This window comes from Ursus americanus, chromosome X (genome assembly GCF_024610735.1).
Source record: "Ursus americanus isolate L20-20 chromosome X, mUrsAme1.1.p, whole genome shotgun sequence".
Lineage (NCBI taxonomy): Eukaryota > Metazoa > Chordata > Mammalia > Carnivora > Ursidae > Ursus > Ursus americanus.
In genome coordinates this window covers 51,783,958-51,808,094 of record NC_142164.1, presented here as the reverse complement: position 1 = coordinate 51,808,094, position 24,137 = coordinate 51,783,958, and the positions used below count along the sequence as shown (strand labels likewise).

The 24,137-nt window shown below is 35.7% G+C and overlaps 1 protein-coding gene across 3 annotated transcripts in view; it reads left to right on the top strand.

Annotated features, from left to right (window-relative positions):
• Positions 1 to 24,137, top strand: part of LOC123787673 (protocadherin-11 X-linked) — a 509,534-nt gene that overhangs the window by 285,377 nt on the left and 200,020 nt on the right. For all 3 annotated transcript variants that reach the window (XM_087860051.1, XM_087860053.1, XM_087860052.1), the window contains exon 4: positions 5,385 to 5,465. In XM_087860051.1, the coding sequence (XP_087716177.1) occupies positions 5,385 to 5,465 (81 nt within the window). The remainder of the gene's footprint in view (positions 1 to 5,384; positions 5,466 to 24,137) is intronic.

Here is a 24,137-nt window from a genome sequence, read left to right as displayed (position 1 = left end):
GAGAAGGAGGCAAACCATAAGAGACTCTTGACTAAAGGAAACAAACAGGGGTTTTGGAGGGGAGGTGGTTGGGGGGATGGACTAAATGGGTGATGAGCACTAAGGAGGGCACTTGAAGTAATGAGCACTGGGTATTATATGCAACAGATGAATAAGTACACTCTACCTCTGAAACTAATAATACAGCATATGTTAACTAAATTGAATTTAAATTTAAAAATTAAAAAAAAGTCAAGCATAAATGTATTTGAGCACTAATATTTCCTAGAATTGCCATTTCTTCTATTTGCATTGTAGTTAATCCTCAGCAGTTCTTTATACTGCAGCTATTTTATTAGATGATTTCCTCATTATTAGTTTTATAACTCTGGGATTTGGTGGAGGGGGAGGAGTAATGGGAAAACATTGTCAGGGATGGGAGTATTATTATTATTTATTTATTTATTTTTTAAAGATTTTATTTATTTATGTGACAGAGTGACAGAGAGACAGCCAGCGAGAGAGGGAACACAGCAGGGGGAGTGGGAGAGGAAGAAGCAGGCTCATAGTGGAGGAGCCCGATGTGGGACTCGATCCTGGTATGCTGGGATCACGCCCTGAGCCGAAGGCAGACGCTTTAACGACTGCGCTACTCAGGCACCCCGGGATGGGAGTATTATTTTACTCTTAAGTTGTCATTTTTGTGCAAAACAAAATTCAATGAACTTTCCTAATATTTGAATATTGAAATGTATTATACAGTAAAGATGTTTAGTTGCCAAATTTAAATGGACCAGATATATCCACATAGCTATAAACATTTTGGATGTTCCTGAAAAAGTTAAAAATAGGGCTACCCTATGATCCAGCAATTGCACCACTGGGTATTTACCCCAAAGGTACAGACATAGTGAAGAGAAGGGCCATATGCACCCCAATGTTCATAGCAGCTTTGTCCACAATAGCTAAATCATGGAAGGAGCTGAGATGCCCTTCAACAGATGACTGGATTAAGAATATGTGGTCCATATATACAATGGAATATTACTCAGCCATCAGAGAGAACGATTACCCAACATTTGCTGCAACATGGATGGGACTGGAGGAGAGTATGCTAAGTGAAATAAGTCAAGCAGAGAAAGACAATTATCATATGGTTTCGCTCATTTATGGAACATAAGAAATAGCAGGGAGATTGGTAGGAGAAGGAAGGGAAGAATGAAGGGGTGTAAACAGAAGGGGGAATGAACCACGAGAGACTATGGACTCTGGGAAACAAACTGAGGGCTTCAGAGGGGAAGGGGGTGAGGGATTGGGATAGTCCGGTGATGGGTATTAAGGAGGGCACATATTGCATGGTGCACTGGGTATTATATGCAAATAATGAATCATGGAACACTACATCAAAAACTAAGGATGTACTGTATGGTGACTAACATAACATAATAAAAAATTTTTTTTAAAGAATGAAAAGAAAAAATAAAATAAAAAAGATCTGTGAACACAAAAAATAAAAAAATTAAAAAAATAAAATACCATCTTTACTTAATTCAGTGCGCATTTGAATATGGCATTATACATTTGAGGGCAGATCAGACAGACATAACACTGCTCACAACTGACAGAAAATGTTTAAACCAGATGTTTAAAATGTGCATGGGAAATGCAACTCTAAGAGACTCAGTTTAAAAATTTAAATCTGAGATTTTAGCACAAATCTTCTTAGAAGGTCCTGTAGCACCCAATAATTGGCTCAAACACATTTGAGTGTTTCTACTTTGCTTACCGTATGGCTATAAAATCACCAGCGAACTTTGCAAGTCCATCAAGAGTATGTGATTAATTCACTTTCTTACACATTTGTCCCACAATGCAGCTATATCTCTATGACATTCCAGTCATACTAACTACATCCTGGGGTTTCCTGCCTTGGGACATATTGCTTTTTATGCAACCAACAACAAAACTCTTCTTCACTCTCTGCATCTAACATCTACTAGAATTATTTTATAGACTTGTCCATTAATCACAGTTATTAGTCTGTCTTTCCTTTTCCCCTAGATCGGGGGTCAGCAAACTTTTTCTGTAAAGGGCCAGAATAGATATTTGTATTACATGAGAAAACAAATTTCCACAAAATTTCAATTGATGATATTTGAATGTCAATTATGTATAATTTGTTATGTAATATAGACCTCCTAATGAGATAAATGGGCTTGTGTATCTGGAAATGTGTTTCCATATAGATAGTTACTGCCAAATACTGATATCAATCCATAAGCATGTATTTTTATTTCAACATATCTATTTCTTAGAAGGCATGTAGAGTATTCTATTAGATTCTTTTCTTCATACTTTCCATTTAGCATGCCATTACATTGAAAATTAATAATTTTTTAAGATTTTATTTATTTATTTGTCAGAGAGAGAGAGAGCACAAGCAGGAGGAGTGGCAGGCAGAGGGAGAAGCAGACTCCCTGCTGAGCAAGGAGCCTGATACAGGACTCGATCCAGGGACCTTGGGATCATGACCTGAACTGAAGGCAGACACTTAACTGACTGAGCCACCCAGGCATCCCAAAGATTAATAATTTCTAATTGAAGGTTAAGTAAAAGCTCCTCAATTTCATATTTGTTCTACAATGCTGGTGTATATAACATAACTTGACATTACTTGTTCAAACAATTTCAGTTGTCATCAAAATGACTTTACTGCAGTATAAGTCTTGCATATAAGCACTGTATTATCTTATCGTTTTAGCTAGACTTATTAAAAGACATCAAGTTTGCAGCAAAAAATATTTTTCAAAGTAATTCAGTGTTTTATAATAGTGGTCACAGGTGCTTCTCATTTGGCAAAATTTCAGTGTTGGCTTTGAGCTCAAAACAAAAACAAAAACAAAAAGACAAAAAACTCAGTAAAACTTTGCCACTGCCAAACCATCCAACAGCTTGTGTGGTAGGGTAAGTCAGGATACTCAAATTGTGTTTTTAACAAAATTTCACAGAATAAAAATGGTTCCATTAACAACAGTAAATGAAACTTACATTGACCCTACACATGATAGACGAACATTTTCTATGAAGTACCTCCTGATGTGTAATACAATAAATACCTATAGGCTTTGGATGCCTTATATTTTCCCAAGCCTTATAAATTTGCACAAATAAACTTTTTTCTGTGCCACATATATCTTACTCACCATTAGTTATAACACTTCTTAGCAGATCCTGCTTCAAGTTTTACTGAATTATTGTTTTCTCAGTTTCATTGGAAGTATTTTTGCCTGTTCTGTTCCACAAAGACTATTCATTGATAGAGGTTAATTCTTCAGTCACTTCAAACTTGGCATTGCTTCCCCAAGTAAATAACAACCAAACATTGTTGGTAACACGTTAACTCCTTAAGAAGATAAGAAAGACCGCTTGAATTACCTACCTTTACTTTTTAAAATTCAGTACTGATGTTGTTTTTAATGTTCTCAACTTTTTGAGTAACTGTACTTCTTGAAAAGCTAACAGTCTTAAGTTTACTTTCTCCAGATAAATCGATTTGGCTGTTGTAAACAAACACAACTTAATTAGCTCACCATTAGTGTTTTTCTCTGCTTGGCTAACAAATGAGACTTCCAGAAACTTACTTTGGTCACAGTTTAATTTTCCTTTTTTCTTTTTTCTTTTTTTTTTAATTTTGTGAAGAAATTTTGCTGTGATGAGATGCTCCATTTTAATCTTTAATTCTTTTGACTGTTGCTTTCCTGTGAGTTGGAATATTGTGATGAGTGATCAGTCTGATAATATTAGTGTGTATTGTATTCTTTTTGTCATAACCATAGTGTCATTGTGTAACAAAACTGATCTGCCATTTAATTTGATAACAAAATAATTCTTGCTCAACTGGGCCTTAAAAGTATATGTTCCAAGTCTGATTGTCTCTTCTTTTCTTGATTTGACATGATGGTCATGCACAAGTAATATAAATAAATAAATAGTCACATTAAGGTGATATGTGTGGGATGCTTGAAACTGTGGGGGAGGAAAAATAATTTTCCCTCTACCCTTGTAGGTTCTCAGCTGAGACCTCCTGTAGTAAAAGACAGATTAACAGGAGAAAAACAAACAGAATTTTAATAACATGTACGCTTCCTGTATACATGGAGGATACCCAGAAAAACTGAGTAACTTTCTGAAGTGGCCCAAGACATTACCCTAAATCCATCTTCAGCTAAAGACAAAATATATTGGGGTGTGGGTGAAACAGTTAAGGAAGGTTACCAGGAAGAGCACAGTAAACAAGTAAATAATCTGTTATGCAGGTTTAATTTTGTTGCCTTCTCCATTGATGAGTTGCTAAAAATTTGGTCACCCTTCTCTTGCAGGTACAGAGAAGGAAACATCTTTACAAAAGGATATTTCCCTTATAAATATAGTGTTTCTTATGAAAGGGTAACTACTCAGTTTTCAGAGCTTTTTTATGTCTGCTTTTTCTTAAAAATGATCAGCCTGAAATAACCTTTATGTCAAAGAGACACATTTTGGGGTGACAAAATCTGCTCTCCTTCAAAACACTGTTAAGTAATACTTGCATCACTGTAATTTGTAGCACCAAACAACAGTACGAAGTTCTGAAAGTATGACATAAAATCTCAGTTACACTATTCAACTCTGCTATTATAGCATGAAAGCTATCAACATTCATTGAGTTTTCTCATCTTCTTGAAAAATCTTTCTCTTTCATAGATCAAATCATTACTTTTTACCAAATCCTTTACCCCATATACTAAAACCAAATATACAGAAAATGTGTATAGTATGCATTCATTATTTTAAAAACAGAGAACATACTCTCTCTATGTCCTGAAGAATATTCAATGGATAAAAACATTATCTTTTCAAGACCTTGATAATTATTCTGGGTTGGTAGGTTAGTATCTGTGTTCAGAAATTTCTTGTCACTTATTAAATATATCTTTATGTTAGGCAGCAAATTTGTGATGTGCTGGCAAACAGGATAGGTTTTAATTTCAGACCATGGTGAATTCATAAATACAAGCTGTTGAAAACATTGAGTTATAACAGCACTGGAGTGAAAATCTCTCCAGCTAAAATTTCATCTATTTAAATATTTTAAATTGTCCTCTATATTTCCATTCACATGTTTAATGAGTTTAAAAGTAACAGTGAAATTTAAGCTCCATGAGAAAGTTTTTTTTTCTCTTTCTATTCCTAGTGCCTAGAGTTTTGCCTGTCATATTACAACTCCTCAATGACTACGATGTGAACAGAGATTTACCCAGGCACTATTTTACTTACCCATATTTCATGCATGTGTGCAATGCACTACATTTTTCACTTTTAACAAACCACTGAAAAAATAACTTGTATTTTTTTTTCTCCTTCTAAAGCCAATGAAGGAGGTTATAGGATCTCACACCCCAATGAAAGAGTCAACAACTGTGGAGATCTGGATTCATCCCCAACCACAGGTATGAAAGGAAACACTTGATATTTTTCTATCCCCTTTAATTTGATTTTTATGAATGTATAAGAAATATTCCTAAGTTGTGTTTCTCAATGTGTGTTCCATGAAGTCTCTTTAGATGGTGCCAGACTCTAGTGTAAAAATATGACAGTAAATACATGTTTCTTCCTAACGTTGTTTGCTAATAATAGTGGAGTTAATTTATCTGTTGAATAAGGTACAAACATTCCTCAAAAAGTATCTTCTAAATGATTGCCTATACCATTGATTTTTAAGTCTACTTCTGAAATTATGGATTAAGAAATGACAACTGCTCTTTTATAGTATGATTTAATATAGGGAAATTTGTTTGTATGCCAATTAGGCAAATTTTAGTGAAACCTCGCTTAAATCAGTTCAGGTGGAAGCCAGTTTGATTTTTTTAAATTAAGTTATAAGGTACTTTAAAAAAAAAAGAAAAAACACTTCTACTCATTTCAATCATAACAACTCAAAATTTGACTAACAAATCCAATCCCACTTTTTTGTTAAATAGAGACCCTTAAGGGGGCTTCAAAAATGGAGTGAGCAGACCAATATCTAAATATTTTTACACTATTTGTTATTTTGTCACTGGTTAACTTATTGTTTTTAATAAAGTAAAGGTTCTGAATCTGACCCTTGGGGTGCCAAATTAATAACCAAAAATTGAACACTTCCCAGTTATTTTCATATGCCTTTCATTTTTTACAAACATATAAATTTAGAAAATGTAGAAAAATAATGCTTAAGTACAATGTTAAAAACAAACAAACAATGTAATTGTTGCAGAATCATTGAGCATTACAGTCAAGAAAGAATTCTTGAGACTTTTTACAATGCAACTTAGTAAGCTTATTCAAGTAGCATAGGGACAGGACCCACAGGCAGAAAGAGCTGAACTTTTGCTGTATGAAGCTAGTGGCTATATGCATAATGCTTGAGTGGGAGGGGACATGCAGGGAGTATTAGATCATAAATGTCTTCTTCAAATATCTACTCATAAAACTACTTTTCCAAAATTTCTCTGGTGTTTATCATTCAGTCCAATATTAACTATTAATGAGATATATGGACCGTCATAAGACCCTTTAAGAAGGTATCACCCTGCACTTACTTAATCCTTACCAAAACTATGTAGGTCAGCCTTCTGGGCTAAAGTGAACATTTTTCTGCTTCTATCCCCATCGTAATGAAAAGAAAATAACATTTGTTTATTATTTATTATTTCATGTGTGCTTCTGAAATTATGAAATTCATGTGTTCTGTAAAAAATAACATTCTACAATATTTTGCCAAGTTAATTTATGTTCTTGGGAAAGAGTTACAGAGTTAATATATTCGCTGTGGGAAAAAATTGATTGATCAAATAAAGGAACATTAAAAGCTGGGTACTGTCCAAATTACTGCAAGTTTTAAATTACTCAAGTCTGACTTAGTGAACTTTTATCAAATTTCAAACTGATTTTCAAGCCTTGCATTTCTGTTTCAGTCTCAAGAAAATTGATAAGGATGTGGAGTATAGGTAATATGATCTATATTTATACCCTCAATGAAGAATCTATTGCAGTCTTTTAAATTTTGAAGGCATTTGCTATATATAATTGTTCTGCATTATTAGAAAGTGTTTTCAGGAAGTTAAAAAAAAGAATCTATTGCAATTTTCAGAAAAACAGTTTTGAGGAAAAGTACACAATTTTTAAAAATGTACTTTAAGTTCCAAAAATCTGATCAACCAGCATGATATAGGGTGTGACACAGATAACCAGAAGTCAGAGGGAATTAGACATTACTATGTAACACTCTTTATCTATGAATAAGAAGATGCTCTCTCAAAAAAAAAAAAAGAAGATGCTCTCTCAGCAATGTGTATATATATATATATATATATATATATATATATAAAGCAATTATTTTTTATTGTATTCTACTAAATGCAATGCAATGTAATTAACTGTGCTAATTTGCTAATTTCTGGCCAATTACTGATGATTTCATGTGGAACTTAAAATCTTTTTAGAGACACAATCATTCCTTATATAGGTGGTGCTTTTTGCTTAAGGCTGTTTTAGGTAGGTAAGCCTTCTAAGTATCTGAAAGCCTTGAGTATCCTTACACTCTGAGACTTCAATTAAAAATTGAAATATGTCATAAAGTATAGGATTAAATTGTATAGTATTATTATGTAATTGATACAGATAGGGACTTTTCAACATTATTTTTGACAAACATTGTGCTTGTCTTTATAAAGTTTGAAGAAAATATTTGTGTTATGAGTAAGCTTTTATGATTCTTTATGAAGTATCTCATTTAACAAGATATTTATTTGCAATATTTAAAAAGCAATAATCAAGGAAAGAATATTCAATGGTAAAAAGACAGTCTCTTCAACAAATGCTACTGGGAAAACTGGACAGGAACATGCAGAAGAATGAAACTGGACTATTTTATTAAACCATACACAAAAATAAATTCAAAACGGATGAAAGACCTAAATGGGAGACAGGAAGCCATTAAAATCCTAGAGGAGAACACAGGCATTAACCTCTTTGACATCAGCCTTAGCAACTTCTTACTAGATACATCTCCTGAGGCAAGGGAACCCAAAGCAAAAATAAACTATTGGAACTTCATCAAGATAAAAAGTTTCTGCATAGCAAAGGAAACAATCAATAAAACTAAAAGGCAATTTTCAGAATGGGAAAAGATATTTGAAAATAACATATCTAATAAAGGGTTAGTATCCAAAATCTATAAAGAACTTATCAAACTCAAGATCCAGAAAACAAATAATCCAGTTAAAAAATGGGCAGAATAGACAGAGGAGGCAAAATGGCGGAGGAGTAGGGGACCCTGTTTCAACTAGTCCCCTGAATTTAGATGGATATCTATCAAACCGTTAAACACCCACAAAATCAGCCTGAGATGTAAGGATATAGATCTGGATCTCTACAAGCAGAAAAGCAACTGCATTTTGCAAGGTAGGATGTGCGGAGTCATGAACCTGTGGGGAGGTATTTGAAGATAAACAGAAGGGGGAGGGAGCCTCCATAAGCTGGTTGTTGGAACACGATAGAGCACCAGAGTGCAACCTCAGAACTCTTAGAAATCTGCTCTAGTGAGAGACATCCTTCTCTGAAAGCGGTTCTGGAAATAAAAAGCAGAATTCCAGGTAGGGCATTGTGGTCTTATATCTGAAGAGCCACAGAGCAAACGGGGGTGACTGAACCATAGAGTGCTCGAGCAGTGGAGCAGTGAAGCAGGTTATGGTGAGCGAGCCCAGGTACAGACTCAGCTCAGATCGCCATAAACCACAAGCCAGCTGGTCAGTAATTGCTCTTTTCCTAAGCAGCCTGAAAAAGCCTGGAAACTGTGCCTGTGACCAGGTAAAAACTCACAGGGCTGTAGCGGCCCAGAAAGGACATTAGGGTAGCACCCAGACATGATCCAGGAGCTTTGAGTGTATGTGAGAGCCTGTGGCAGCTCAAGGTTTTAGAGTCACAAAGGACAATGGCACTCTCAGGCTCCTGGAACTACCTCTGAGAGAGTTGCATTGGGTCCATACCTTGGGAGGCTGCAGTTTTCATTGCATATAGAATGAAATGTTTATCCCAGAGGTTTCACTAAAGAGAAAAGACTGTGATCTTTCTGCTCTGGGCCAGAGGTTTGGACACAGCCATTTTTGTTCTGATCCTCTGAAGAGGGGCAGAAAGCCTCCATGGAACAAAAGCCACACAGAGGACCAGTTTCCACTGAGTCCATTTCCCTGACAGGGGGTGGGGCAACTCTGCCCAGGCAAGGATACCTGAGAAGCAGCACATCAGGCCCCTCCCCCAGAAAACAGCCTGGAAGAACAGGTGGATGACAAGCCTATGGATTCCACAAGACTCTAAAATTCCAACACCAGGGGAAAATAGTACATTGAGCTCCAGGTATTGCCTCACAACTCATTTATTTTGTAGATAAAATTCTCCTTTTCTTTTTTTTCTTTTTCTTCTGCTTTGTGTTTTTTTTCTTTTACCTTTTTCTCATTTCAACTAGATGCTTATTATACCAACTTATATTTCATAGTTATTTTTAACTTGCATTTTTTCACATCTAATTTTTAACAGATATGTGCTTCATTTTATCCCTTTTTTCATTCTCTTCAATTTTATCTATCTATCATCTATCTATCTATCTATCTATCTATCTATCATCTATTTATCTATATCTATATATATTGCTTTCCTTGCAATTATGGGATGTAGTGTCTTCTAATACAAAGACAAAAATTAACCCAAGAAGAGGTGGAACACCTTGCTTTGTCCACATAGAGATTATAGTCCCTCTACTCCTCCCCCAACCCTTTTTTTTTAATTTTATTTTTGTATTTCATTTTAGCTTTGTTTTCCTGTGTGACTTATGACCACTCCGGATTTTGCTAGGGTACCTCTTGATTGGGTTGTGGTTGAAATGTTGGACTCTGCTCATTGTACACCCATCATTCTCTAGACAGAATGACAAGAAGGAGGAACTCACACAAAGAATCAGAGGCAGTGTTCTCTGCCATAGAGATAATCAACATAAATATAAGTAAGAGTGAGAGACAGAATTGAAGATAGCAGTCATAAAGTTAATAGATAAGTTTGAAAAAAGCATTAGTGACAATATAGAAACTCTAAGGGCAGAAATGAGATCAAATCAGACTGAACTTCAAAATGCTGTGAATGAGGTAAAGATTGTGGAGGAGTAGGGGTCCCCTTTTTCATCTGGTCCCCTGAGTCAAGTTGGATAGCTACCAGAACATCCTGAACACCCACGGAATCAGCCTGAGATGCAGGAAGATACATCTGGACCTCTACAAATGAACATCTCCAGCACTGAGTATTGAGATATGAAGCGGGATCCATGAATCTGCACACAGATATCGGAAGATTCGGGTGCTGGGAAGCAGTAGCCACCTGCACTGGGGAGTGGAAGCAACTCAAACATTTGGAGACTAAGAACCATCCTGCTCAAGAATGATTCAATAAATGAGGAAATCAAAAATCATTTTAAACAATTGATGGAGACCAACGAGAATGAAAACACAACAGTCCAAAACCTATGGGACACTGCAAAGGCAGTCCTAAGGGGAAAATACATAGCCATCCAAGCCTCACTCAAAAGAATAGAAAAATCTAAAATGCAGTTTTTATATTCCCACCTCAAGAAGCTGGAACAGCAAGAGAGGAATAGGCCTAATTCATGCACGAGAGAGCAGTTGATCAAGATTAGAGCAGAAATCAATGAATTAGAAACCAGGAGTACAGTAGAGCAGATCAACAGAACTAGAAGCTGGTTCTTTCAAAGAATAAACAAAATTGACAATCCACTGGCAAGACTTATCCAAGACTTATCTCTAAAGGACCCAAATTAATAAAATTATGAATGAAAAGGGAGAGGTCACAACCAACACCAATGAAATTGGAAGGATTATTAGAAACTTTATCAACAGATTTATGCCAATAAATTAAGCAATCTGGAAGAGATGGAGGCCTTCCTGGAAACCTATAAACTACCAAGACTGAAACAGGAAGAAATTGATTTTTTAAACAGGCAAATTAATTATGAAGAGATTGAAACAGTGATTAAAAACCTTCCAAAAAACAAAACGCCAGGGCCTGATGGATTTCCTGGGGAATTCTACCAAACATTCAAAGAAGAAATAATACCTATTCTCCTGAAACCATTTCAAAAAATAGAAACAGAAGGAAAGCTACCAAACTCATTCTATGAGGCCAATATTACCTTGATCCCCAAACCAGACAAAGACCCCATCAAAAAGAATTACAGACCAATTTCCCTGATAAATACAGACACCAAAATTCTCAACAAGATCCTTGATAATAGAATCGAAAATACATTGAAAGGATTATCCATCATGACCAAGTGGGATTCATTCCTGCAATGCAAGGGTGATTCAACATTGACAAATCTATCAGTTTGATAGATTATATCAACAAGAAAAAAGCCAAAAATCATATGATCCTCTCAATAGATGCAAAATAAGCATTTGACAAAATACAGCATCCTTTCCTGATTAAAGCCATTCAGAGTGTAGGAATAGAGGGTAATTCCTCAATCTCATAAAAACCATCTATGAAAAGCCTACAGCAAATATCCTTCACAATGCGGAAAAGCTGGAAGCCTTTCCCTTAAGATCAGGAACACGACAAGGATGCCCAGTCTCGCCATTATTATTCAACATAATACTAGAAGTCCTTGCAACTGCAATCAGACCACAAAAAGGGATAAAAGGTATCCAGTTCGGCAAAGAAGAAGTCAAACTGTCTCTCTTCGAAGATGACATGATATTCTATATGGAAAACCCAAGAGAATCCACTCCCAAACTACTAGAAGTTATAGAGCAATTTAGTAATGTGACAGGATACAAAATCAATGCTCAGAAATCAGTTGCATTTCTATACACAAACAATGAGACTGAAGAAAAAGAAATTAGGGAATCCATTCCATTTATAATAGCACCAAAAATCATAATTTATCTTGGAATTAACTTAACCAGAGACATAAAGAATCTATATTCTAGAAACTACAAATCACTCTTGAAAGACATTGAAGAAGACACAAAAAGATGGAAAAATATCCCATGATCATGGATCGGAAGAATTAACATAGTTAAAATATCCATGCTATCCAGAGCAATCTACACCTTCAATGCTATCCCAATCAAAATACCAATGACATTTTTCAAAGAACTGGAACAAACAGCCCTTAAATTTCTGTGGGACCAGAAAAGGCCCCGAATCGCCAAGGAATTGTTGAAAAGAAAAAACAAAGCTGGGGGCATTACAATGCCGGATTTTAAGCTGTACTACAAAGCTGTGATCACAAAGACAGCATGGTACTGGCACAAAAACAGACTCATAGACCAATGGAACAGAATAGAGAACCCAGAAATGGACCCTCGGCTCTTTGGGCAACTAATCTTTGATAAAGCAGGAAAACACATCCAGTGGAAAAAAAGACAGTCTCTTCAATAAATGGTGCTGGGAAAATTGGACAGCTACATGCAAAAGAATGAAACTTGACCACTCTCTCACACCATACACAAAGATAAACTCTAAATGGATGAAAGACCTCAATGTGAGACAAGAATCCATCAAAATCTTAGAGGAGAGCATAGGCAGCAACCTCTACGACATCAGCCACAGCAACCTTTTTCATGACACATCTCCAAAGGCAAGAGAAACAAAAGAAAAAATGAGCTTGTGGGACTTCATCAAGATAAAAATCTTCTGCACAGCCAAGGAAACAGTCCAAAAACGAAGAGGCAGCCCACAGAATGGGAGAATATATTTGCAAATGATACTACAGATAAAAAACTGGTATCCAATATCTACAAAGAACTTCTCAGACTCAATATGCAAGAAACAAATAAACAAATCATAAAATGGGCAGAATATATGAACAGACAATTTTCCAATGAAGACATACAAATGTCTAACACATGAAAAAATGTTAAAAATCCTTAGCCATCAGGGAAATTCAAATCAAAACCACACTAAGATACCACCTTACGCCAGTTAGAATGGCAAAAATTGACAAGGCAAGAAACAACAATTGTTGAAGAGCATGTGGAGAAAGGGGATCCCTATTACATTGTTGTTGGGAATGCAAGTTGGTACAGCCACTCTGGAAAACAGTGTGGAGGTCTTTTAAAAAGTTAAAAATTGAGCTGCCCTATGACCCAGCCATTGCACTACTGGGTATTTATCCCAAAGATACAGACGTAGTGAAGAGAAGGGCCATATGCACCCCAATGTTCATAGCAGAATTGTCCACAATAGCTAAATCGTGGAAGGAGCTGAGATGCCCTTCAACAGATGACTGATTACGAAGATGTGGTCCATATATACAAGGGAATATTACCCAGCCATCGAAAAGAAAGATTTCTCAACATTTGCAGCAACATGGACGGCACTGGAGGAGATAATGCTAAGTGAAATAAGTCAAGCAGAGAAAGACAATTATCATATGGTTTCTCTCATCTATGGAACATAAGAACTAGGAAGATCAATAGGAGAAGAAAGGGGAGGTAATCAGAAGGGGGAATGAAGCATGAGAGACTATGGACTCTGAGAAACAAACTGAGGGCTTCAGAGGGCAGGAGGGTCGGGGAATGGGATAGGCTGGTGATGGGTAATAAGGAGGGCACGTATTGCATGGTGCACTGGGTGTTATACGCAACTAATAAATCATCGAACTTTACATAAAAAACCAGGGATGTTCTGTATGGTGAGTAACATAATATAATAAAAATATTATTATGAAAAAATAAAATAAAATAAAAATAATAATAATTTCATAACTGGAATGGAAATTAGGAAAGATTTCTGGTTGGTCATGGCACTAGAGCTGAAATTCAAAGATTAGAATGGTGAGAGTGGGCTTATGATCAGTGATTTATTTGTTAAAATTGAAAAAGGAAAAAAAAGCACAGGGTATTGGGGTGCCTGGGTGACTCAATCAGTTAAGTGGCTGCCTTTGGTTCATGTCATGATCTAAGGGTTCTGAGGCGGAGCTCTGCATTGGGCTCTTTGCTCAGAGGGGAGTCTGCTTCACAGTCTCACCCCACTTGTACATACTTGCTTTTTATCCCTTTCTCCCTCAAATAAATAAATATAATATTTTTAAAAAGCACAGATCTTTGTATTCAGCAGACCTTCAGTCAGCTATAATAGTATTTATTTTCCAAGTTCATACATGTAGTAGGTGGCAGAGTTGGAAAACAGGTTGCCTATTTTACATAACAGTTTCTTTCAGCATTTTTCTCTCCCTAAAGGTAGTAAGAGAGTTGTCTTAATATCAACAGAAAAACATTTTATGTTGAACTAGATTACCTTGAGAACACTCATTTGAAGGAATAGGTATATAAGAGACACAGATGGAAGATCAAAAACCATTTTTGATTTTCAGGTACTAAAAGGTTAGTTGAACCCCAAACTCAAAACTCAAAATAACCTTTTGGGAATATCACACACATACACACACACAAACACACACACACACACACACACACACACACACACACACACACACACACACCTGCTAGAGGCACAGAGCTTCAAAGGACAATATAAAAATCAGAGAAGTAGACATAGAATCTAAGATTTCTAACATAAATTAAAACCTTTTATATCTAGACAATGTTTGGAAACACCCTTAATTGACACTTCTATTCAGTCATTTGGCATCTTACACAATACTTAAGAAATTTCAAGCCTTACTTGTTTCTTTTGGGTTTCAGCATCCTTGGTACAGTCAGCTAACCTTGCGCATATTAAGCCTCAAAGCAAATAATTTTGAAGGTTATTTTAAGTATGACACAAGGATTTATCAGAAAGGACTTCCCTCAGTTTCTCTTTCCTCCTTTCTAAATATTTCAAAATGAGAAGCTAATGGTTTAAGTCATGCTCAAATAGGAGATTCAGAGACTGCTTTTGAACTAACAAAAAGAAAAAGAAAAACAAAACAAAACAAAAACTGGGGCTGAGTCAGGGAGACCACAGAGTATCTCTAAATTCTGACAATCTAATCCCATCTATATATGAATTTGAAAGAATTTATTTTGCATTTGCTCCCTCTCCATTTAATTCAGTTTCACTTTTAGGAGGAAGTAAACATACTCAGTGCCTAAAAACATGAGCTTTGTAAATATGCATACCCAAGTTTGAATCTTAGTTCAGTTCTTACTAATTATAGAAAAATGGACAAACTAGTTAATTTCTCTAAGTTTTGGTTTTCTCATCAGTAAAATGGAGATGATACTACTGTACCTGCTGCTTAGGGCTGTTGGAAGGATTAAATTCAATAATGTATGTCAAACAATTGGGCCAGTATCAGGACATTAGCAAAGCTCTAAAACAGCACTTATTATTCCTTGAATTTTTTTTTCTTTGACACATAGGAAGGCACATTATCTGAACTGTTTGCCCTCTTTATATTTGAGGACTGGCAATAGCCCACCCTCCCCTTTTTTTCTCACTGAGAAATGGTGAGGGTACCTGGGTGGAAGAGTGAGTTAAGCATCTAACTCTTGATATCAGTTCAGGTCTTGAACTCACGTTGTGAGTTCAAGCCCTGTGTTGGGCTCCACACTGGGCATAGAACCTACTTAAAAAACAAAAACTGGGCACCTGGATGGCACAGACGGTTAAGCACCCAACTTTTGATTTTGGCTCAGGTCATAATCTCAGGGTTGTCAAATGAAAGCCCCCCTTTGGGCTCTGCACTCAGAGGGAAGTCTACTTGAGATTCTCTCTCTCCCTCCCCTTCTGCCCCTACCCACCCCATGCTTACACTCTCTTTCTAAAATAAATAAATCTTTTTAAAAAATGGTGATTAACTCCTTCACTATGTGAGACCTTATCAATCCTTGTAGACATCTCATTACAGAAATTAATAAAATATTTAGGTATGCATTGTATAAGTTAAGGGTTGTATCACTATTCAAAGACCACTTTTAAAAATATTTAAGTGTAATTGACATATAATATAGTGTTATATTAGTTTTAGTTGTACAAGCATACTGATTCAATAACTCTATACATTACTCAGTGCTCGTCATAAGTGTAGTCACCATCTGTCACCATACAGTGTTGTTACAATATTATTGGCTATATTCCCCAAGGTGTACTTTTCATCTTGGTGACTTATTCTTTCTCCCAACAAACTTATGCCTTGAATGGCGAGAAGAGTCACTTAAAAATCACAAATCTGAGGAGCCTTGGTGGCGCCTGGGGGGTCAGTTAGTTAAACATCAGCTCAGGTCATGATTTCAGGGTTCTGGGTTCAAGCCCCATGTTGGGCTCCCCACTCAATGGGAAGTCTGCTTGTCCTTCTGCCCATCCTCCCACTCATGTTCAATTTCTCTCTCTCAGGTCTTCCCTCATTTTGTCAGGGTCTCATTTTTCTTCTCAGACAATTCCCAAAGATGACTAAGTGATGGGATTGTTTGGCACGGAAGAGTTTAAATTTGTTTTTGTTCCTGCTAAGTGATTCTGAAATATAAATACTAATGCCTACAGATTTGTGCTTTCAGCTCACTGTGTGATACATAAGGGAGCCATTAATAATGTCAGAATGCATTAACAGCCTAGAGAGGAGAAAAACTCTAGACTTGAAACTTTCAAAACAGGACCTGAAATAAATTGTTAGCTAATATCAGAGGAGGGGCAGAGTTGACATGAGTTTTCCCTGGGTATAATTATATCATAACTTTTCTAATTTTATTAAGTTGTTAGCCATTCAGGCCATTGGCAAGTCTAAAATAAAATTTTAATATTTATTCTGGATAAATTGAAATAGAAAAAGAAGGAAGACTGTAAGTAAGCTTATTTATTTCTTAGAACATGACCTCAGTTACTGTGTAACCTAGGCCCTGATACAGTCAGTGACTAAAATTATGTGTTTTAGGTTTACAATCTCACTGTATTGAAAAATGGGTTTCTGGCCACCCTAAGAAAGGAATTCTAAAAACCCCAAATGCCTAACTAGATACAACTTATAACACCTTATAAAATGCATTAAAACAACTTTCAAGTTGGGGCCTCTGGTGACTCAGTTGGTTAAGTGACCAACTCGGTTTCAGCTCAAGTCATGATCTCAGGGTCATGCGATAAAGCCCGCACAGGGCTCTGCACTCAGCGTGATGTTTTACTTGAGACTCTCTCTCCCTCTGCCCCTCCCCCTCTGTCAAATAAAGAAAGAAATCTTTAAAAAAGCAAATTTCAAATTTAAAAATCCAGAAATGTTGATGACTTTATTGCTTTAAACTAATGTACTGTGAAGTACACTGGGTAATTAAAGTCCATGTAGGACAATCACTAGAGATTTGGATAATCTTGAAATGAGATAACATCTCATCTTTGTATGGCAAAAATCCTGGTCATATCCTGAAATATAGTTATGCTAAAAATATTTGAAAACCACTTTTAAGTATAATGAAAATTGTTTTAGAAGATTATCCATGCACAGAAAACATGAGCACTTTTTTTTCTTGTAATTTGTATACCAGATATAGTAAAAACATAACGTTAAGACTGTTTGAATATGTATACTTACAGTGGCTGCTGAAACTCGAGCTGTTCTTATTGTTTTATTATTGTTTCATATATCTCAATTTTGTCCTAAAGAATTTTTTTTATTTTATTTATCTATTTGACAGAGAGAGAGCCAGCGAGAGAGGGAACACAAGCAGGGGGAGTGGGAGAGGAAGAAGCAGGCTCCCAGCGGAGGAGCCCGATGTAGGGCCCGATCCCAGAACACTGGGATCACACCCCAAGCCAAAGGCAGATGCTTAACAACTGAGCCACCCAGGCGCCCCAGTCCTAAAGAATTTATGCATTTATGCATATGAACATACATGTCTCTCCTGTTGTAATGCAGATGCATTTCCCTGCCCCCAAATCCTCTTGCTTTGAAAAATATGGGTGTTTCTAGAGTGACCAATTCAATTATGTCCAGGGAAATTATTCCTTTTCTTCTCAGTAATGAAGACACAACAGGAAGTTGCTGTACAACTTACCTGAGATGTTTACAAATGTTCTGCCTCTATCAGCAAATATTCCAGAGAAGGCATACACTGCAGGGACATTCCAATGTGATTCTTTTTTGCTAATTTTACCACAAGAGAATATGGCTAGGTAGAAAGTCCATGAAATACATTATTTAGACTTTCAGAGATTTATTTTCAATCTGCCAAAACTATAGAATATAGTCTGGAGGTTCAGGAGGTGGCAACAAGGAATAGCAGTAAAATCATTGCAATTCTTCATGAACATCTGCAAGTATGAAAACTAAAGATAGCTTTTTTAGCAGTTTTCAATAAATATTTCACTTCTAGTAGAGAATTTGTCTGTACCGGCATGGAATTTCTTCAATCTTTTATTAGGACAGACTTAATGAAGATAATTAGAATCCTTTTTCTATTTCTACTTGGGATGAAGTTGTCTGTCCTAATAAAAAATTGCATTTTATTTTTTCATTTTGTTTTCCAAAATGTACCCATTTTGAAGTACCAGAAGAGAATTAGAAATAATATATTTTTCATTGATTACTAACTGAAAAATAAACTACTTTGGAAAATCTTCAGTCACTTTAAAAATTATTGGGGCGCCTGGGTGGCACAATGGTTAAGCGTCTGCCTTTGGCTCAGGGCGTGATCCTGGCGTTATGGGATCGAGCCCCACATCAGGCTCCTCTGCTATGAGCCTGCTTCTTCCTCTTCCACTCCTCCTGCTTGTGTCCCTCTTTCGCTGGCTGTCTCTATCTCTGTCGAATAAATAAATAAAATCTTTAAAATAAAAAAATTATAATTACTTTATAATGTTTGCTAATATATAGTGGAAGATCTAAGGAATAATTGCCAGATTACCTAAAAGAAAGGGCATCCCTGAAAATTTCCGTTATTTTTTAAAAATTATTTTAAGCAATTTAAAATGTCAGTAGGAGGCTACAGTGAATTGAAGAAATTCCATTCTGGCACAGGAAAATGAAGGGCTAGGAAAATTATTGTGTTTATTAGGCCTCCAGGGCCTTTCATATGTTTGTATTTATCTTTTGCAGCTGTGTTGATATAATGATATACTGATACTGTTCAATGTGATTTGCGTTCTTCAGTCATTAACAGTAAGTTCAATGAGAATCTTACAAATATAAAAAGAATCATCTGGTATATGAATGTTTATGTAAAATAAATGATAACTAGGCATATATCAATTTTTAGTTCTTATTGACACAGACTAGCAAGATACACTTCTCCACAAGGATGCCACTTGGCCATGGTAAGTCACAATCCATAATGTTGTATTATTGTGCAAAGGCTTATGGGGGAACATGGACAATCTCCTGAGTTCATTGTTAGGGAAGGAAATGGATATCCATAACCAGGAGGCACAGAGAACTCCCATGAAAATCAACAGAAGATGACCCACATCAAGGCATTGTTATTAAATTGCTAAGATATAGTGATGAAGAAAAAAAATTTTAAAGCGATAAGACAAAAGAAGACAGTAACTTACAAGGGAAATCCCACAAGGTTATCAGCTGATTTTGAAGCAGAAACTGTGCAGACCAGAAGAAAGTGGAATGATATATTCAAAGTGCTGAAAGGGAAAAATCGGCAGCCAAGAATACTCTATACAGCAAGGCTATCATTCATAATAGAAGAAGCGATAAAGAGTTTCTCAGATAAACAAAACTAAAGGAGTTCATGACCACCAAACCAGTCCTACAAAAAAGGGGACTTCTTGAGTGGAAAGGAAAGACCATAAGCGAGATTATGAAAAGTGAAAAACACATAAATAGTAAAAATAAGTATTTCTGTAAAATCGGTCAAGGGATTCACAAACTAAAAGGACATAAAACATGGCACCATATACTTAAAACATGGAGGGTGGGGGCGCCTGGGTGGCGCAGTCGTTAAGCGTCTGCCTTTGGCTCAGGGCGTGATCCCGGCGATCTGGGATCGAGTCCCACATCGGGCTCCTCCGCTGGGAGCCTGCTTCTTCCTCTCCCACTCCCCCTGCTTGTGTTCCCTCTCTCGCTGGCTGTCTCTATCTCTGTCAAATAAATAAATAAAATCTTTAAAAAAAAAACATGGAGGGTGGAAAGGATTAAAGAATGGGTTCAAACTTAAGTGATTATCAACTTTATATAGACTACTATATGCAGAAGATGTTATATACCAACCTAATGGTAAGCACAAATCAAAAACTAGTAATAGATATGTAAAGAATGAAGGGAAAGGAATCCAATTATATCACTAAAGAAAGCCAGCAAACCATGAAAGAGAGCAAGAGAAGAAAGTATCAGAGACAAAAACAACCACAAAACAAGTAACAAAATGGCAATAAAAACATATCTATCAATAATTACATTGAATGTAAATGGACTAAATGCTCTCATCAAAAGATTACTCTTACCATGATGAGCACTGAGTAATGTATAGAATTGTTGACTCACTATAGTGTACATCCAAAACTATATATTAATAATCCTGGAATTAAAAATTCAATTAAAAAATAATTGGTTCATTAAAAGACAATAAAGAATTTATTCTGTCATGTGTTGTTTTAATTGTAAATAGCAAATTTTCCTTATAAATTATGTATCTTCAAAATGTATTTTAATTCATCAGGGAAGAAGCTTCAGAAGCATGACTTTTTTTTTTTGAAAGTCCACAGGAATACAATTAGAACAAAAAAGAAATAGAAGCACAGAATGTGTTCTGTTCTTTTTGTATACCCATATTACATTCCATGAATCCAGTAGCTTCCTTATATAGATGATTCTTGGTTGTATTCTTCGATTTTCAAAGGAGCTCTGAGACTTCCTCAGGCTTTGCATGGTTTGTGTTAGTTTTAATTCCAGCTGAGGTCCAAGTTATGATTGCAGTGATAATGTAATTCTAACCAATTATGTTAAGGGTTTTGACAAAATAGAACTGCTTAATCTTAATACTAATCTTTTCTAATAAATATAGTATAGTGTAAATGATAATATGAAGCAGAATATAAATAAAATAAATTCAAAAGTATTTTTCCCTTGCAATAAAGTGTTCTAATTTTGCTTTTGTAGCTGGTGTGACCCCTCAAAATTTTCTGCAGAAGGACGTGGTTATTTTATTAACATTATTGCAGAAAATGACAACATTTGTTTGCAACTCTAGAGCTTAGATAAAGCCAGCAGGGAAACCTTCCACCATTCAAAGTGGTATTTATATTCCTTCTTCTGTAACAGGGAGAAAAAAAGTTAAAGAACCAATTTGGAAGCCTATGTATGGGATCATGTTGAGAGAAATCAGCCTTCAACCTCCTTGAGCTACATCTCAAAATAAAATGATTATTGATCAAACAATATCTTGCAATGAATCCCAGAATTGGCTGTTATCCTTCATGTACAGCTATGTGCAAGATTTTGTTTTTCTTCATCAAAAAAGTTTGTCAACTCAAGGAAGGAATTTTTTTTAAGAAAAACAGACAGTATTGGCTTAGATGACCTAACCAAATTCCACTGCATTACCATATACTGATATTTCCATGAAAAGTAGATCTTGTGTTACTTCCCTCACAAGTTCCTCTCCTGACTCATTAACATATTTTCCAGTTCCTAAAATTTCATTTGACTGCTCTGATATCCTACTAAAATGATGGAAGAATGGGTTAGTGATAGGAAAGGCATATACTAGATATAGAAGAAACATTTTTTTAAGGTTAAAAGTAATTTCCTAAGGAGCTTTTAAAATTTGAGCAACAAAGAAGAGAAACCTGAACCATATTGGCAGAATGATGTTGGTGATACTGGCCACCCATATTATGTTGCTGTAAGTAAAGGTCTAGAAAGACATTTTTTTATTTATAATGGAAGTATCATAGCTAAGATAAATTATTTTATTTGGTTAAAATGTTGGTACTGCTTAATACACCCATAAAGAGAAGATCAATTTCCATAAAATAGTTTTATTAGGAATTGTCTATAATTTCCAAATGAAATATTGATTAGACAGCTTAATACTGAGATTATCAGTAAAAGAATCTATTTTTATCTTCTCTGCTGAAAACAATTTGGGTTGGTTGAATTTTTTTTTTCCAAATAAATGACAATTTTAAATACAAAATAGAGACTGTGGGATTAATTTCCATACAAGTTTAAAAAAAGGGAGGGGAGGGCATCTGGGTGGCTCAGTCAGTTAAGCATCTGCCTTCAGCTCAGGTCATGATCTTGGCGTCCTGGGATCAAGTCCCACATTGGGCTTTCTGCTCAGTGGGGAGTCTGTTTGTCCCTCTCCCTCTGCCCCTCACCCCTGCTCATGCACTCTCTCTCTCTTACTCTGCCTTCTCTCTCTCAAATAAATAAATAAAATCTTTAAAAAAAAAAAAAGACTTAACGTGATAGATCTATCTATGAGATTGGAATCCGTGGGAAAGGACACCCTAATTTCATTTTTAATTGATTCAAAAAATCGGAATTTTATATGTAGGCATCAGCCAATACTCCACAGCTTCATTTCACTTCTATCAGTAGTGAATAGGTAACTTTCACAAAGAGTGTACTACTCAATATTAACACTAGGAATAAATTTACTCAGGATGATTTTGGGAACCTATAGTTTAGAGTTCTTTTATAGGCAATCATACTTGAGTAGATTTTTAATGGAATTAAAATAAAAAGAATAGTATAACATAAACCACTCACTGTATTTTACTACTTTTTAAAGATTTTATTCAAATTCCAGTTAGCTAACATAGAGTGCAATATTAGTTCCAGGTGTACAATTTAGTGATTCAACACTTCCATACAACACCCAGTGCTCATCGCAACAAGTGCACTCTTTAATCCTCATCACCTATTTAACCCACCCCCCAACCACCTCCCCTCTGATAACCATCAGTTTCTTCTCTATAGTTAAGCCTGTTTCTTGTTTGATTCTCTTTTTCCCCTTTGCTCATTTGTTTTGTTCCTTAAATTTCACATATGAGTGAAATCATATGGCATTTGTCTTTCTCTGACTGACTTATTTCACTTAACGTAATACTCCAGCTCCATCCATGTCATTGCAAATGGCAAGATTTCATTTTTTATGGCTGAATAATATCCCATTTTAAATATATACCACATCTTCCTTATCCATTCATTAGTCGATGATTCCATAATTTGGCTAATGTAGATCATGCTGCTATAAACATCGAGAATTAATCTTTGAATTAATACTTATGTAACCTTTCAGTAAATACTTAGTAGTGCAATTGATGGATCATAGGGTAGTTCTATTTTTAACTTTTTGAGGAACTTCCATTCTGTGTTCCAGTGTGGCTGCACCAGTTTATATTCCCAAAAACACTGCAAGACTGTTCCCCTTTCCCCACATCCTCATTAACACTTGTTATTTCTTGTGTTGTTGATTTTACCCATTCTGACAGGTGTGAGGGAATATCTCATTGTATTTTTGATTTGCATTTTCCTGATTATGAATAATGTTGAGCATCTTTTCATGTTTCTGTTAGCCATCTGTATATCTTCTATGGAAAAAATGTCTATTCATGTCTTCTGCCCATTTATAATTGCATTATTTTTTAGGGGGGTGTTTACTTGCATCAGTTGTTTGGGTTTTTTTAATATATTTCAGTTACTAACCTTTTTTGCACTTGTCATTTGCAAATTTCTTCTCCCATTCTGTAGGTTGTCTTCGTTTTGCTGATTGTTTTCTTCACTAGGCAGATTTTTATTTTGATGAAGTCTCAATAGTTTATTTTTTGCTTGCCTCTGGAGTTATATCTAGTAAGAATTTGCAACAGCCAATGTCAAAGAGGTTACTGCCTATGTTCTCTTCCGGAATTTCTATGGTTTCAGGTCTCACACTTAGGTCTTTAAGACACTTTGAATTTATTTTTGTGCCTGGTGTAAGAAACTGATTCAGTTCCATTCTTTCCCATGTGTCTTTCCAGTTTTTTCAGCACTATTTGTGGAAGAGACAGCCTTTTTCCCATCGGATATACTTTTCTGCTTTGTTGAAGATTAACTGACCATATAGTTGTGGGACCATTTCTGGGTTTTGTATTCCTATCCATTGATCTATGTGTCTATTTTTGTGCAAGCATCATGATATTTTGAT